Genomic DNA, 17618 nt, shown 5'->3' on the forward strand with positions numbered 1-17618 from the left:
TTTCAGTGTTAGAACGTCACCTTTATCTTGACTTTTTACACCAAAATGCGTCCATTCTCCCTTTTCTGTCCACACACTGTGTCTGCTTGTAAGTACTCAGTGTGTGTGCGCTGCCCAACATGCTCCTCTGCTGGTGAAAGCAGCAATGTCACCAAATAGCACCGCACCGTCTTGCACGTTAAAAAAAATAATAATAATAAAAAATATGGGGAAGCGGTACGAGTATAGTACCGTTTTGGATGCATTATCACCGTGATGCTATTTTAGTACTATACTACACTAGTACTAATCAATTCCTACTCACTGTTAAGGAGCTAATCAAGCTAATGTTGGTACTTCAAATACTTTCTAGACCCCCGCTGATGTTTTATTCTTTATTTAGTGATGTCACATTCTTCTTCTTCTTCTTCTTCTTCGTGTTCTTCTTCTTCTTCTTCTTCTTCTTCTTCGTCTTCTTCTTCTTCTTCTTCTTCTTCCCACTATTTGGGGTCTTGCCGGTTGCAAAGTGTCAGGTGATTATGAGGATTATTATCAGCCTGTCATCCAGGCAGCTTTTTCTTTGTTGGACTGGCTGATGTTTTCTCCGCTCCACGCCTCCTGGCTTCCATCCTGACCTCAAACACAATCTTTCCCAACAAGAGCAAGCAATCAAAGAGATTGTTTGTTGGCAAAATGTCTGCTGTGATCAAAGTCCCAAAGATGAAGAAACCTTTCACAATCTTCACACACCCTGAGGAACACATGACCTGACACTCCAACACAATCACATCATCTCTACTCTACTCCTGGACTCTTCTACATACATATATACATATATATATACATATATACATACATATATACATATATACATACATATATACACACATATATACATACATATATACATATATATATACAAACCCCGTTTCCATATGAGTTGGGCAATTGTGTTAGATGTAAATATAAACAGAATACAATGATTTGCAAATCCTTTTCAAGCCATATTCAGTTGAATATGCTACAAAGACAACATATTTCATGTTCAAACTCATAAACTTTATTTATTTTTTTACCAATAATAATTAAAGGCCTACTGAAATGAGATGTTCTTATTTTAACGGGGATAGCAGCTCCATTCTATGTGTCATTCTTCATCATTTTGCCATATTGCCATATTTTTGCTGAAAGGATTTAGTAGAGAACATCCACGATAAAATTCGCAACTTTTGGTCGCTAATATTAAAGCCTTGCCTGTACCGGAAGTAGCAGACGATGTGCGTGTGATGTCACGGGTTGTGGAGCTCCTCACATCTGAACATTGTTTACAATCATGGCCACCAGCAGCTAGAGCGATTTGGACATAGAAAGCGACAATTTACCTATTAATTTGAGTGAGGATGAAAGATTTGTGGATGAGGAAATTTAGAAATGAAGGACTAGAAAGAAAAAAAGTTAAAAAAATAAAAAAGGCGATTGCAGTGGGAGTGATTCAGATGTTATTAGACACATTTACTAGGATAACTGCGCAACACTCAATAAAGGTTTGGGAACTGAGGAAACTAATTGTTGAAGCTTTGAAAGTGGAATTCTTTCCCATTCTTGTTTTATGTAGAGCTTCAGTCCTTCAACAGTCCGGGGTCTCCGCTGTCCTATTTTACACTTCATAATGCACCACACATTTTCCATGGGAGACATGTCTGGACTGCAGGCGGGCCAGGGAAGTACCCGCACTCTAATTTTACAAAGCCACGCTGTTGTAACACGTAGCTTGGCATTGTCTTGCTGAAATAAGCAGGGGCGTCCATGATAACGTTGCTTGAATGACAACATATGTTGTTCCAAAACCTGTATGGACCTTTCAGCATTAATGGTGCCTTCACAGATGTGTAAGTTACCCATGCCTTGGGCACTAATGCACCCCCATACCATCACACATGTGTAAGTTACCCATGTCTTGTTCACTAATACACCCCCATACCATCACACATGTGTAAGTTACCCATGTCTTGTTCACTAATGCACCCCCATACCATCACACATGTGTAAGTTACCCATGTCTTGTTCACTAATACACCCCCATACCATCACACATGTGTAAGTTACCCATGTCTTGTTCACTAATACACCCCCATACCATCACACATGTGTAAGTTACCCATGTCTTGTTCACTAATACACCCCCATACCATCACACATGTGTAAGTTACCCATGCCTTGGGCACTAATGCACCCCCATACCATCACACATGTGTAAGTTACCCATGCCTTGGGCACTAATGCACCCCCATACCATCACAGATGTGTAAGTTACCCATGCCTTGGGCACTATATGAGTCACCCGTTTGCGTTACTTTCACGAGTTACTTCTTTGCGTTACTTTCACGAGTCACTTGTTTGAGTTACTTTTACGAGTCACTTGTTTGCGTTCACGATATGCATTATTTTTAAGCATTATCTTGATGAGCCATTTGTCTGCGTTACCTGTATGAGTCACCCAGTTGTGTTACTTACGAGCGTTACTTTCACGAGTCACTTGTTTGAGTTACTTTTACGAGTCACTTGTTTGCGTTCACGATATGCATTATTTTTAAGCATTATCTTGATGAGCCATTTGTCTGCGTTACCTGTATGAGTCACCCAGTTGCGTTACTTACGAGCGTTACTTTTACGAGTTACTTCTTTGCGTTACTTTTAGGAGTCACTTGTTGGTGTTACTTTTTTGAGTTACTTGTTTGCTTTACTTTTTGTGTTACTTTTATGAGTTACTTGTTTGCGTTAATTATATGCATTACTTTTAAGCATTACCTTGATGAGTCATTTGTCTGCGTTACCCCCATACCATCACACATGCTGGCTTTTACACTCTCCGCCTAGAACAATCCGGATGGTTATTTTCCTCTTTTTTCCGGAGGACACCACGTCCTCTGTTTCAAAATATAATTTGAAATGTGGACTCGTCAGACCACAGAACACTTTTCCACTTTGCATCAGTCCATCTTAGATGAGCTCAGGCCCAGCCAAGCTGGCGGTGTTTCTGGGTGTTGTTGATAAATGGGTTTGGCTTTGCACAACAGAGTTTTAACTTGCACTTACAGATGTAGCGACCAACTGTAGTTACTCACAGTGGTTTTATGAAGTGTTCCTGAGCCCATGTGGTGATATCCTTTACACACTGATGTCTGTTTTTGATGCAGTAGCGCCTGAGGGATCAAAGGTCTGTAATATCATCGCTTACGTGCAGTGATTTCTCCAGATTCTCTGAACCTTTTGATGATTTTACGGACCATAGATGGTAAAATCCCTAAATTCCTTGCAATAGCTCGTTGAGAAATGTTGTTCTAAAACTGTTTGACAATTTGCTTACAAAGTGGTGACCTTCGCCTCATCCTTGTTTGTGAATTACTTAGCATTTCATGGAAGCTGCTTTTATACCCAATCATGGCACCCACCTGTTCCCAATTAGCCTGCACACCTGTGGGATGTTCCATATAAGTGTTTGATGAGCATTCCTCAACTTTATCAGGGTTTATTGCCACCTTTCCCAACTTCTTTGTCACGTGTTGCTGGCATCAAATTCTAAAGTTAATGATTATTTGCAACAACAAATAAAGTTTATGAGTTTGAACATGAAATATGTTGTCTTTGTAGCATATTCAACTGAATATGGCTTGAAAAGGATTTGCAAATCATTGTATTCTGTTTATATTTACATCTAACACCATTTACCAACTCATATGGAAACAGGGTTTGTACATACATACATACATATATACATATATACACTGCAAAGATCAAATATTTAACGTTTAAACTGGAAAACAGTGTTATTTTCTGCAATAGTCGCTCATTTGGAATTTGATGGCTACAACATGTGTAAAAAAAAGCTGGCACAAGTGGCAAAAAAGAGTGATAAAGTTGAGGAATGCTCATCAAACACTTATTAGGAACATCCCACCGGTGTGCAGGCTAATTGGGAACAGGTGGGTGCCATGATTGGCTATAAAAGCAGCTTCCATGAAATGCTCACTTGTTCACCAACAAGGACAAAGCGAGGGTCACCACTTTGTCGACAAATACCTGAGCAAATTGTTTAAGAACAACTTTTCTCATCAAGGAATTTAGGGATTTCACCATCCACGCTCCGTAATATCTTCAAAAGGTTGTGAGAATGTGGAGAAATCGCTGCACGTAAGCCATGATGTTACATGCCTTGGATCCCTCAGGCGTCAAAAAGCCGCATCAGCGTGTAATGGATATCACCACATAGGCTCAGGAACACTTCAGAAAACCACTGTCAGTAACTACAGTTGGTCGCTACATCTGTAAGTGCAAGGTAAAACTCTACTGTGCAAAGCCAAACCCATTTATCAACAACACCCAGAAATGTTTGGCTAAGCCCGAGCTCATCTAAGATGGACTGATGCAAAGTGGAATAGTGTTTTGTGGTCTGATGAGTCCACATTTCAAATTGTTTTTTTTTTGCACTGCAGCCAGAGCGGTCTGGGTCACAGAGCATTATTATGCATTATATGCAACATGCCTGGAGTTCTCTGCACACAAACAATCCACGCCTCTTTAGAGAGAACCCACAACAGACCTGAGCTTGCTCACGTTAGCGTTGTATTAGCTAATGCTAATGTATGCAGTTCATCTTAAAGGCCGTGCTAGCTGCTTTTAACGACCTTGTCCCGATGTAGATTCTGATCTCTTATCAGTGGAATGTGTGTCAAATCAACATCATACATCAATCATCACATGACCCGCCCTACTCTGCCTCTGATTGGCTCGCCAGTGTCTGACCACGTCTGTGACCCAGACCGCTCTGGCCTCAGTGCCCTCTGCTGGCTGTTCAGGGGAGTGTGGAGCTCACATTTATTAAGTTGATGTGAGACAATCGTACTTCCATGGAAAAGAGCAACACGTGAGGACTATTTCTCAAATTTTGTGCACGAGTCGACGAGGTTGCTGCCTCTGTGTCGTCACGTGACCTGATGAAGGCGCGCGGACAAGTGTTGTTGCAGCTGGACCTGATCACTTCTCCATCTTGCCTGCAGAGGACCTTCATCACGCGGGACATCCTGGCCACGGACGGAGGGAACCGCAGCAGCTCGGTGGAACTGTCCGTCACCATCACCAACGTGAAGAACCAGCCCCCCCGCTGGGAGGAGCCACGTTACGCCGTGGTCATCCCGGAGAACACCGTCAGGGACACGCCCATCGTGGTAAGTCCTGCAAACACTCCACGTCCTGCAAACACTCCATGTCCTGCAAACACTCCATGTCCTGCAAACACTCCATGTCCTGCAAACACTCCATGTCCTGCAAACACTCCATGTCCTGCAAACACTCCACGTCCTGCAAACACTCCACGTCCTGCAAACACTCCATGTCCTGCAAACACTCCATGTCCTGCAAACACTCCACGTCCTGCTAACACTCCATGTCCTGCAAACACTCCATGCCCTGCAAACACTCCATGTACTGCAAACACCCCACGTCCTGCTAACACTCCATGTCCTGCAAACACTCCACGTCCTGCAAACACTCCATTTCCTTCAAACACTCCATGTCCTGCAAACACTCCATGTCCTGTTAACACTCCACATCCTGTTAACACTCCACGTCCTGCAAACACTCCACGTCCTGCAAACACTCCACGTCCTGCACACATTATCCTCCCCCTCCTTCTTGGTAGCATGTCATGACTTGTGTTGCAGAACATCCGAGCCACGTCCCCGCTGGGCGACCCCCGGGTCACCTACAACCTGGAGGACGGCATGGTCCCAGAGACCAACATGCCAGTCCGCTTCTACTTGACCCCCAACCGGGAAGATGGCTCCGCCTCCATCTTGGTGGCCGAGCCCCTGGACTACGAGACCACCCACAACTTTATTCTGCGGGTCCGAGCCCAGACTGTGGCGGCGGTCCCGCTGGCCGCCTTCACCACGGTCTACGTCAACTTGACAGGTGAGGCCCGCACCCTTGCTTTGTACCCATGGTCTACAGACTAGTAAAATCCTGCAATTGTTTTGAAACATGGTAGTTAGAATGTCCAGGAGGCTGGAATGTGTTGAAGGTGGAATGCTTTCAATCGCTTGAAAAATGTGGAAATGGTGAAAGTTTGAAAAATTGCCAAATCATTTTGAATGGGGAAAATGTCCTGGAAGACCTGGAATTCTGGGAAATCTGGGAATTTTTGGAAAATTGTCAAGAGAAAGTCTGCCATTCCTGAATAGGCTGAAGAGTTTGAAGTTGGAACACTTTGAATCTGGGAGGAAATGTGGAAGGTAGAATGTGCTAACATCTGGAGAAGAAGAAGATATAGATTAATTTTCATGTAGAAAACATGTGTAAGTATGAATGTAAGTATATATGTATGTATGGATGTAAGTATATATGTATGTAAGTATGTATGTAAGTATGTATGTATGTATGCATGTTTATGTATGTATGTATGTATGTATGTAAGTATGTATGTATGTATGTATGTATGTATGTATGTGTGTATGTATGTATGTAAGTATGTATGTATGTATGTATGTATGTATGTATGTATGTATGTATGTATGTATGTATGTATGTAAGTATGTATGTACGCATGTATGTATGTATGTATGTATGTATGTATGTATGTAAGTATGTATGTATGTATGTATGTATGTATGTATGTATGTATGCATGTATGTATGTAAGTATGTATGTATGTAAGTATGTGTGTATGTAAGTATGTATGTATGTATGTATGTATGTATGTATGTATGTATGTATGTATGTATGTATGTATGTAAGTATGTATGTATGTATGTATGTATGTATGTATGTATGTATGTATGCATGTATGTATGTAAGTATGTATGTATGCTATGCATACATACATACATTAGCATCCTCCCTAGTGGCATGTTTCATGGCAGCTAATCTCTCAAGCGATATCGGCAAGTATTCCACCATGTTCACAGTCTCCACTTCAGTCTCAACATCTCTTTGATGCTGTCTGGCAAATAGTCCCGACTCAAAGTATCTGCTAATAACATTTCCTGCCCAGGCAAATAAACAACATTTATGTCATACTTTTGCAGCCCAAGTAGCATCCGCTGCAATCTTTTAGTTGCACTAAGGAGTTGCTTTTTGAGAATCTTCACTAGTGGCTTGTGATCACTTTCCTGCCATAGTTTGTACTGATGGAATGTTTCCATCCCAAAAACAATAGCCAAACATTCCTTCTCCATCTGCGCGTATCCTCTTTGAGTAGGAGTGAGAGTTCTGCTACCAAACACCACAGGATTGTCTTCCTGAGTGAAAGCAGCTCCTAGGCCAGTGTCAGAAAGCATCACTGAAGTGTCACTTCCATATCCTGGTCATAGTACTTTGACACCGGTGCCTTACTTATTTTGTCTTTAAGTCTCTAGAACGCTGACTCTTGCACTTCTGTCCATTCCCACATGTTGTCTCTGTGTCTAAGTTGTCTCAAAACCTCACAGTCCTCAGATAGATGATCCAAAAATGTGGACAAGTATTTTACCATACCTACAAGTCTCTGTACCCCTTTATCATCAGTCGGACGGGGCAGCTGTCACTTTATTAAGGTCAATCTGAAGACCATCTGCAGTCAGCAGGTGACCAATGTAGAACACAGACTGTTGCCTCAGTTTAAACTTGTCAGCATTTAGTCTAAGGGTTTTCTCCCAGCATCTAGTCAGGAAACACCTCAAGTTTGCATCATGATTTCTTTCTGTTTCTTCCTTTGTCTGCCCTTCCCCAGTACTAAGCACATCATCAGCTGTGACATATATACCATGCAGACCCTCAAGCGCCTCTATGAGTTTTCTTTGAAAAACTTCAGGAGCCGGACTGATTCCCATCGGCATTCAGAGCCAACAGAAGCGACCAAATGGGGTAGCAAAGGTTGTGATGTAGCTGGATTCTTTGCTCAGCTTCAGGTGCCAAAAGCCATGCTTGACCTGGCAGACTGTGAACACCTTGGCTTTCGAAAGCTTCAGAAGTATGTCATCAATGGTAGGAAGAGGAAAACGGCTTCTTTTCAGCACCTTGTTCAGCGGTTTAGGATCAATGCAAATCCTAGGTCTTCCATTTGGTTTTGTCACCATGCTGCTTATCCAGTCAGTGCTACATTCTACTGCTGCAATCATTTCTCTCTTTTGTAGTTCTTCAAGTTCCTTTTTTAGTGGTGTCAGCAGAGCTACTGGCACTCTGGGTCAATACTGTCCATCGCCATTATGTTCTCATATATATATGGAGGGGGTCCGGTCCGATGACCATGGATGAAGTACTGGCTGTCCAGAGTCGAGACCCAGGATGGTCCGCTCGTCGGGACCCAGGATGGACCGCTCGCCTGTGTATCGGTTGGGGACATCTCTACGCTGCTGATCCACCTCCGCTTGGGATGGTTTCCTGTGGACGGGACTCTCGCTGCTGTCTTGGATCCACTATGGATTGAACTTTCACAGTATCATGTTAGACCCGCTCGACATCCATTGCTTTCGGTCCCCTAGAGGGGGGGGGGGGGTTGCCCACATCTGAGGTCCTCTCCAAGGTTTCTCATAGTCAGCATTGTCACTGGCGTCCCACTGGATGTGAATTCTCCCTGCCCACTGGGTGTGAGTTTTCCTTGCCCTTTTGTGGGTTCTTCCCAGGATGTTGTAGTCGTAATGATTTGTGCAGTCCTTTGAGACATTTGTGATTTGGGGCTATATAAATAAACATTGATTGATATTGTACTTTAATCAGCTTCATGGCTTCACAGACCTTCCTGCCAATCAAAGGAAGTTTATCCTTCTGGTCCACCACTTGAAACTCCAATCTGTACAATTTATTGTTGCCAGGATTTCTTATTTGTACTTTACACCTGCCTAGTGGCCACAGTTTGCTCTTGTTGTACATCAACAACACTTCTGTTGGCTCCACCTGTGTGTTTGGGCTCAGCAGTTGAATAGGTGTAACATCAAAGGTGACACCACAGTCTGTTTGGAAGTCAACCATGTTTTGGTTCAGCAACATACCTGCAGAAGTTGCTGACTTTGAGCTTTGTTGTCCTGCAAATGGTTGACCCTTTCCTGTTTTTTACATGCTTCTGTAATGGTGGCGAGGTCCTCCTGTGCGTCAGTTTCCTCTGTTGCCGCAAACACGGCTCTCTGTCTTCTATTTTGTTCAGCATGTGACCTGCATTTGGCGGCAAAATGGTTGTCTTTGCCACATTCTCCGCATGTCTCAGCAAAAGCTGGACACAACTTCTTGTTCCTTGCATGTGTTTTCCCACAAAAACTGCAACTGATCATATCTTTATGTTGCAGCACTTTCTGCACTTCATGTCTTTCTTCCAGCGTCCGTCCTTGCAGAGTTCTGCTCTTTTCTTTTGACAGCTCTGCCGCTCTGCATACTTGCAGGCACTTTTCCAGGGTTAAGTTGTCCTCCCTCAACATCCTCTCTCTCACTGCACAGCTGTGTCCGCCACAAACAATTCTGTCTCTTTTTAGGGAGTCTTTTATACCTCCAAAATTGCACAAAATCTGTGGCATACTTGTCAATATTTTCTTCCAATCCTTGATTGCGCACAAAAGATCTGCACCTTTCTACTGTCTGGTTCAGTTTATGGTAACAATGTCCATCAAACATCAACATCATGGAGCTCCCAGTCCTTCTCGCCGATCCACTGCTGCTTTCTAGCGTCTTCAGCAGCTCCCTTCCACTTTCGCTGATTAGGTAGTAGAAAAGTTTCACCTTCATAACTTCCTCTGCTTCCGGCATCGTCACTTCCATGTAAAAAGTAAACTCCTCTTTCCAACATTTCCACGACTTGGCCAAGTTAGCAGAGTGCAAACAAAGTATCGGCGGAGGTCTCAGTTGCTCCATTTTGGTTTCACTCACGTCACTCGATGCCACGGTTTCTGTCAGCTGCGGTCCCGCTAGCATATTCAACTGAATATGGGTTGAAAATGATCATTTTATTCCGTTTATATTTACATCTAACACAATTTCCCTACTCATATGGAAACGGGGTTTGTATATGACAGGGGTCGGGAACCTTTTTGGCTGAGAGAACCAAGGATCCAAATATTTTAAAATGTATTTCCGTAAGAGCCATATAATATTTTTTTTCAACACTGAACACAACTAAACGCGTGCATTTTTAAGTAAGACCAACATTTCTAGAGTATAATAGGTCTCATATTCTTTGTAATAACATCGGTATTCTGAAGCTAACTGTGGAGGGGGCGTGGCCTGAGGGCCTGCAGCAAAGCAGGGTGTGCCAGGACCGGCCTCGAAATCAGCGACAGGTGCGTAGATGGCCCACCTGGGCCTTGTTATCTAATCACCTGTCGCTCTGTTATAAGCAGCAGCCAGGAGGAGAGACGGGGTTGGAGCTGGAGCTAGAGTGCGAGCGAGAACGAAAGAGAAAAAGACAATTGCTGGAAACTATTGAAAAATAAAACAATATTGTAACCCTGAAACAGGCTCTCATGTCGGTGCTTGGTGGTCTGAAGAACCCCCAGGAGGGCAAGCCCCACACTAACCAATAATAAATAAATAATTTCTTACCATTAACACAACTTCTTAAACAGGTGCGGTAGAAAACGGATGGATGGATTAAAAATACATGAGAATGTTTTATATTTTCAACATTATTTTTAACACTGTGATTACAAGTGAAATTATTCATTACTTTTCGTGTCAAGCAACGTCAGCTCAGATTTACCTGAGAGCCAGATGCAGTCATCAGAAGAGCCACATCTGGCTCGCGAGCCATAGGTTCCCTACCCCTGCGCTAGCTGTTAGCCGTTAGCCGTTAGCAGCGCCTCTTCAAGTTCGTGGCGGTCTCAGAGTTCAAGTACCGCTGCCACCATGTTTCACTCTAGTCCGTTATATTCCCAACCTTAAAGAGTGGAGGGTTAGAGCAGTATTGTTGCTCACTTGTACTTTATTGGCAACTTCGGTGCTGTCACACATCAAGGTGACTCACTCACACGAGCCCGCTCACTTCCTGTACCGTGTGTCTCACTCTAAACGTTCCCCCCTGCAACATGTATTAATATGATGGAGTATCAACGTAACAATCATATTGTAACAGTTCCCTCTTTTCAAAATACAAAAGTTCTCCTGGAAGAAGGTTCAAAGGAGCCAGTCAGCATTAAAAACCTTTCAAATAAGATATGTCATGAAATAAAAATGTCTTTAAAGGGGAACATTATCAGCAGACCTATGTAAGCCTCAATATATACCTTGATGTTGCAGAAAAAGACCATATATTTTTTTACCGATTTCCGAACTCTAAATGGGTGAATTTTGGCCAATCAAACGCCTTTCTGTTTATCTCGCTGGAGGGGATGACGTCAGAATGTGACGTCACCGAGGTAACACACCCGCCATTTTCAACATATTGTAAACATTGGGTCTCAGCTCTGTTATTTTCCGTTTTTTTGACTATTTTTTGGAACCTTGGAGACATCATGCCTGGTGGGTGTGTTGTCGGAGGGTGTAACAACACTAACAGGGAGGGATTCAAGTTGCACCACTGGCCCCAAGATGCCAAAGTGTCTGCCGCCAGACCCCCAGTGAATGTACCAGAGTGTCTCCACATTTGACCGGCGATGCTAAAGCAGACATGGCACAGAGATGTATGGATAACCTGCAGATGCATTTGCAACGATAGTCAACGAAATCACAAAGGTGAGTTTTGTTGATGTTGACTGCCAGCTAATCGATGCTAACATGCTATGCTAATCGATGCTAACATGCTATTTACCGGCGGTGCTATAGCAGACATGGCACAGAGATGTATGGATAACCTGCAGATGCATTTGCAACTATATTACGTTTCCTTCCACCCACATTTAATGCGAAACAAACACTTACCAATCGAGGGATTTAAGTTTCTCCAGTGTCAAAAGATGCGAAAGTCCTGATCGTTTGGTCCGCACATTTTACCGGCGATGCTAACGCAGCTATTCGGCCATGCTATGGCTATGAATAGCGTCAATAGCTATTCGCTCAATAGCTTCAGTTTCTTCTTCAATACTTTCATACTCCAACCATCTGTTTCAAAACATGCGTAATCTGTTGAATCGCTTAAATCGCTGAAATCCGAGTTTGAATCCGAGCTAATGTCGCTATATCTTGCTGTGGTATTCCCATTGTTTGTTTACATTGGCAGCACTGTGTGACGTCACAGGGAAATGAACAGTGTCTTCGCAGAGAGCCGGAAATAAGGCACTTTAAAGCTTTATTTAGGGATATTCCGAGACCGGTAAAATTTTGAAAAAAACTTCCAAAAATACAACAAGCCACTGGGAACTGATTTTTATTGTTTTTAACCCTTTTGAAAAAGTGATAATGTTCCCCTTTAAATGAAAGAACATATCTTTCAACAATGTTTGGAGAAGACGTAGAAGGATGTTTGAAAGTTGTTGTTGTGTGGCAGACGTGAACGACAACGTGCCCTTCTTCACTTCCTCCATCTACGAGGCCTCCGTGACCGAGGGCGCGCCATCAGGAGCGCTGGTCTTCCAGGTGTCGGCCAACGACTTGGACCTGGGCCTGAACGGCAAGGTGAGTGGACTTGTTGTGCTCTCGCTCTCACATCTTCACCCCACCCCCCCCACCCCCCCCAACCCCCGGCTTCCAGATCTCCTACTCGCTGCTGGAGGATCGCAGCGGAGACCACCGCTTCTTCCGCATCCAGGCTGACTCGGGCGCCATCTACACGCAGACCGTCTTCGACCGCGAGACCAAGAGCTCCTACCTGCTGGAGGTGCGCTCGGTGGACGGCTGCGAGTCTGCCAGGCCCGGCAAACACGGACAGCCCAACTCTGGTAAGGACTCATCAGGGGCCTAAAAACTGTTCTTGCGGACCTGCCTTAGGGACTGGTAGGGTTCCAACATTAGCATAGCTATGTAAGCTACATGCTAACTCTGGTAAGAACTCACCAGGGCCCAAAAACTGTTCCTGCAGACCTGACTTAAAGAGTGATAGGGTACAAACATTAGCATAGACATGTAAGCTACGTGCTAACTCTGGTAAGAAGTCCTCAGGGGCCTAAAAACTGTTCCTGCGCACCTGACTTATAGAGTGGTATTGTACATACATTAGCATAGCCATGTAAGCTACGTGCTAACTCTGGTAAGAAGTCATAAGGGGCCTAAAAACTGTTCCTGTGGACCTGCCTTGGGGAGTCGTAAGGTTCCAACATCAGCATACCCATGTAAGCTACTTGCTAACTCTGGTAAGAACTCCTCTGGGGCCTAAAAACTGTTTCTTGCGGACCTGACTTTGGGAGTGGTAGGGTACATACGTTAGCATGGCCATGTAAGCTACATGCTAACTCTGGTAAGAACTCATCAGGGGCCTAAAAACTCTTCCTCCTGACCTGACTGCGGGAGTGGTAGGGTTCCAACATTAACATAGCTATGTAAGCTACATCCTAACTCTGGTACGAACTTCACAGGGGCCTAAAAACTGTTCTTGCTGACCTGCCTTAGGGAGTGGTAGGGCACAAACATTAGCATAGCCGTGTAAGTTACTTGCTAACTCTGGTACGAACTCCTCAGGGGCCTAAAAACTGTTCTTGCGGACCTGACTTAGGGAGTGGTAGGGCAAAAATGTTAGCATAGCCATGTAAGCTACATGCTAGCACTTACCACCATGCTAGGTTAGCATGGTAAAGCGGCAATGTCTGTAGCTAACTGACAATTGCCGGCTTAGCGCCAGGCTGCATTTAAGGATGTGTAGCGAAGCCTTGGACGAATGAGTTCTCCATGAGACAAATAGCACCGCCTTTTAAAGGCACACACACTCACTCTGCTCTCATGAAACTTCTTTGAACTGCATATATATTTATACATATATATATATATATATATATATATATATATATATATATATATATATATATATATATATATATATATATATATATATATACCGGGATGAGAATCAACACCTCCAAGTCCGAGTCCCTGGTTCTCGCCCAGAAAAGAGTGGAGTGAGTGCCATCTCCGGGTTGGGGAGGAGACGCTGCCCCAAGTGGAGGAGTTCAATTACCTAGGAGTCTTGTTCACGAGTGGGGGAAGAGTGGATCGTGAGATCGACAGGCGGATCGGTGCGGCGTCTTCAGTAATGCGGACGTTGTATCGATCCGTTGTGGTGAAGAAGGAGCTGAGCCGGAAGGCAAAGCTCTCAATTTACCAGACGATCTACGTTCCCATCCTCACCTATGGTCATGAGCTTTGGGTCATGACCGAAAGGATAAGATCACGGGTACAAGCGGCCCAAATGAGTTTCCTCTCCCTTAGAGATAGGGTGAGAAGCTCTGCCATCCGGGAGGAACTCAAAGTAAAGCCGCTGCTCCTCCTGAGAGGAGCCAGGTGAGGTGGTTCGGGCATCTGGTCAGGATGCCACCCGAACGCCTCCCTAGGGAGGTGTTTAGGGCACGTCTGACCAGTAAGAGGTCACGTGGAAGACCCAGGACACGTTGGGAAGACTATGTCTCCCGGCTGGCCTGGGAACGCTTCGGGATGCCCCGGGAAGAGCTGGACTAAGTGGCTGGGAGATGAAAGTCTGGGTTGTGGGGGCGGCATAGCTCGGTTGGTAGAGTGGCCGTGCCAGCAACTTGAGGGTTGCAGGTTCGATTCCCGCTTCCGCCATCCTAGCCACTGCCGTTGTGTCCATGGGCAAGACACTTTACCCACCTGCTCCCAGTGCCACCCACACTGCTTTAAATGGAACTTAGATATTGGGTTTCACTATGTAAAGCGCTTTGAGTCACTAGAGAAAAGCGCTATATAAATATAATTCACTTCACTTCACTCTGCTTAGGCTGCTGCCCCCGCGACCCCACCTCAGATAAGTGGAAGAAAATGGATGGATGGATGGATGAAAGGAAGGAGTAAATATAACTAACTATTTTGAAGGCTGATTTTCTGCAGATTATGTTCTTCTTGCAAGACTCCACCTGAAATAAACTCTGGCCAGCGTTTCCGTCCAAAGCGAGCAGCAAAGAGGAGCCGTCTTCAGATCTTTGCACAGATGCTCGTCATTTTAGGCTCCATTGGCCTCCCGCCTGGCGACAGACGACGTTCATACGTGATTTGACGCTCGGATGGAGGGACGGCGGCGGAGCAGATGCTGCGGCAGATGGTTGCTTTCAGAGGATCTGTCCTCCTTCACAGATCTGTCGCAGGTTCTTCGCCCGGCATTGTGAACGTGGTCACCCATGAATGGGGAACAACGTGGAAGGTGAGCTCACGTTCAGCACTTATTCATGGCCGATTGCAGCTTCTGTCAGGGCGGCGGATGGAGGACAGACCTTGGTGGCCCTGAGTCTCCTCCAACTACTTAGTACGCAGTTTTACGGCTGAACCACTGGGGGGTAAAAAGGTGTGGAGGGACAACCAGATTATGAAAACACGGAACTTCACCGGCTGAACAATGGAATGGAAATTAATCAACAAGTGATGCAAAATTTGAATTCCAGTCCGAGAACAGACACAGTTCCAAAGTAGACAGAGAAGGACCACTGATGGGTCCCCACAAGAAAGGTAGGGGGACAAGGTACACATAGGAGGAGAAACAAATCCCAAACAAAGCTCCTATCGAGGCGGGCTGAGTTTGAGACCATTGGAGGAAACCGAGACCATCAGGGAGGTCTCAGTTTAAGACCATCGGAGGAAACTGAGACCCTCAGAGAGGTGTCAGTTTGAGATGATCAGAGGAAACGGACACCATTGGAGGGGCCTCAGTTTGACACCATTGGAGAAAACTGAGAACTTTGGAGTGGTCTCGCTTTAAGACCATCAGAGGAAACTGACACGATTGGAGGGGTCTCAGTTTGACACCATTGGAGGAAACTGAGACCATTGGAGGGGTCTCACTTTAAGACCATTGGAGGAAACTGAGACCATCGTAGGGGTCTCACTTTAAGACCATCAGAGGAAACTAACACGATTGGAGGGGTCTCAGTTTGACACCATTGGAGGAAACTGAGACCATTGGAGGGGTCTCACTTTAAGACCATTGGAGGAAACTGAGACCATCGTAGGGGTCTCACTTTAAGACCATCAGAGGAAACTAACACGATTGGAGGGGTCTCAGTTTGAGAACATCGTAGGAAACTAAGACCATTGAAGAGGTCTCAGTTTGAGACCATTGTAAGGGCCTCAGTTTGAGACCATAGGAGGAAACTGAGACCATTGGAGGGGTCTCAGTTTGAGAACATCGTAGGAAACTAAGACCATTGAAGAGGTCTCAGTTTGAGACCATTGTAAGGGCCTCAGTTTGAGACCATCAGAGGAAACTGAGACCATCAGAGGAAACTGAGACCATCGGAGGAAACTGAGACCATTGGAGGGGTTTCAGTTTAAAACCATTGTAGGAATCTCTTGCCATTGGAGGGACATCAGTGTGAGACCATCAGGGGGGGTCTCACTTTGAGACCAGAAGTAAAACCTAGGCATGTACGACAATATCAAGACACACAAAACTGGAGACTTGCAACAGGGCTGAGGGGCGATCATCCAGCCTGAAGCTGCTCTGCTGTCCATCAGACTTTGGGGGTGCAGTGACAAAGGTGTGGTGTGTGTGTGTGTGTGTGTGTGTGTGTGTGTGTGTGTGCATAAGCCTGAAGTTAAAAGTTAAAGTCCCAACAATAGTCACACACACACACACACACACACACACACACACACTAGGTGTGGTGAAATTATTCTCTGTATTCGACCCATCCCTATATTCACCCCCCGGGAGGTGAGGGGAGCAGTGAGCAGCAGCGGCTGCTGCGCTCAGGAATCATTTCGGTGATTTCGTCCCTAATCCCAAGCCTTGATGCTGAGTGTCAAGCAGGGAGGTAACAGCTCCCATTTTTATAGTCTTTGGTACGACTGGACTGTCTGCCCACCTCGGTACTCTTGCACACTGGTATCAACACATGTCAACAACCTCGGTACTCTTGCACACTGGTATCAACACATGTCAACAACCTCGGTACTCTTGCACACTGGTATCAACACATGTCAACAACCTCGGTACTCTTGCACACTGGTATCAACACATGTCAACAACCTCGGTACTCTTGCACACTGGTATCAACACATGTCAACAACCTCGGTACTCTTGCACACTGGTATCAACACATGTCAACAACCTCGGTACTCTTGCACACTGGTATCAACACATGTCAACAACCTCGGTACTCTTGCACACTGGTATCAACACATGTCAACAACCTCGGTACTCTTGAACACTGCTATCAACACATGTCAACAACCTCGGTACTCTTGCACACTGGTATCAACACATGTCAACAACCTCGGTACTCTTGCACACTGGTATCAACACATGTCAACAACCTCGGTACTCTTGCACACTAGTATCAACACATGTCAACAACCTCGGTACTCTTGCACACTGGTATCAACACATGTCAACAACCTCGGTACTCTTGCACACTGGTATCAACACATGTCAACAACCTCGGTACTCTTGCACACTGGTATCAACACATGTCAACAACCTCGGTACTCTTGCACACTGGTATCAACACATGTCAACAACCTCGGTACTCTTGCACACTGGTATCAACACATGTCAACAACCTCGGTACTCTTGCACACTGGTATCAACACAT

The 17618-nt window shown here is 44.9% G+C and overlaps 1 protein-coding gene across 1 annotated transcript in view; it reads left to right on the top strand.

The window, feature by feature from the left end:
• The window catches only part of LOC133553990 (neural-cadherin-like), a 129079-nt gene that overhangs the window by 14279 nt on the left and 97182 nt on the right, over window positions 1–17618 (top strand). Inside the window, exons 6-9 of the mRNA XM_061902315.1 lie at window positions 5037–5204; window positions 5700–5949; window positions 12419–12546; window positions 12623–12809. Coding sequence (XP_061758299.1) covers window positions 5037–5204; window positions 5700–5949; window positions 12419–12546; window positions 12623–12809 — 733 coding nt within the window. The remainder of the gene's footprint in view (window positions 1–5036; window positions 5205–5699; window positions 5950–12418; window positions 12547–12622; window positions 12810–17618) is intronic.

Source organism: Nerophis ophidion, linkage group LG06, assembly GCF_033978795.1.
Source record: "Nerophis ophidion isolate RoL-2023_Sa linkage group LG06, RoL_Noph_v1.0, whole genome shotgun sequence".
In the NCBI taxonomy this organism is placed as follows: domain Eukaryota; kingdom Metazoa; phylum Chordata; class Actinopteri; order Syngnathiformes; family Syngnathidae; genus Nerophis; species Nerophis ophidion.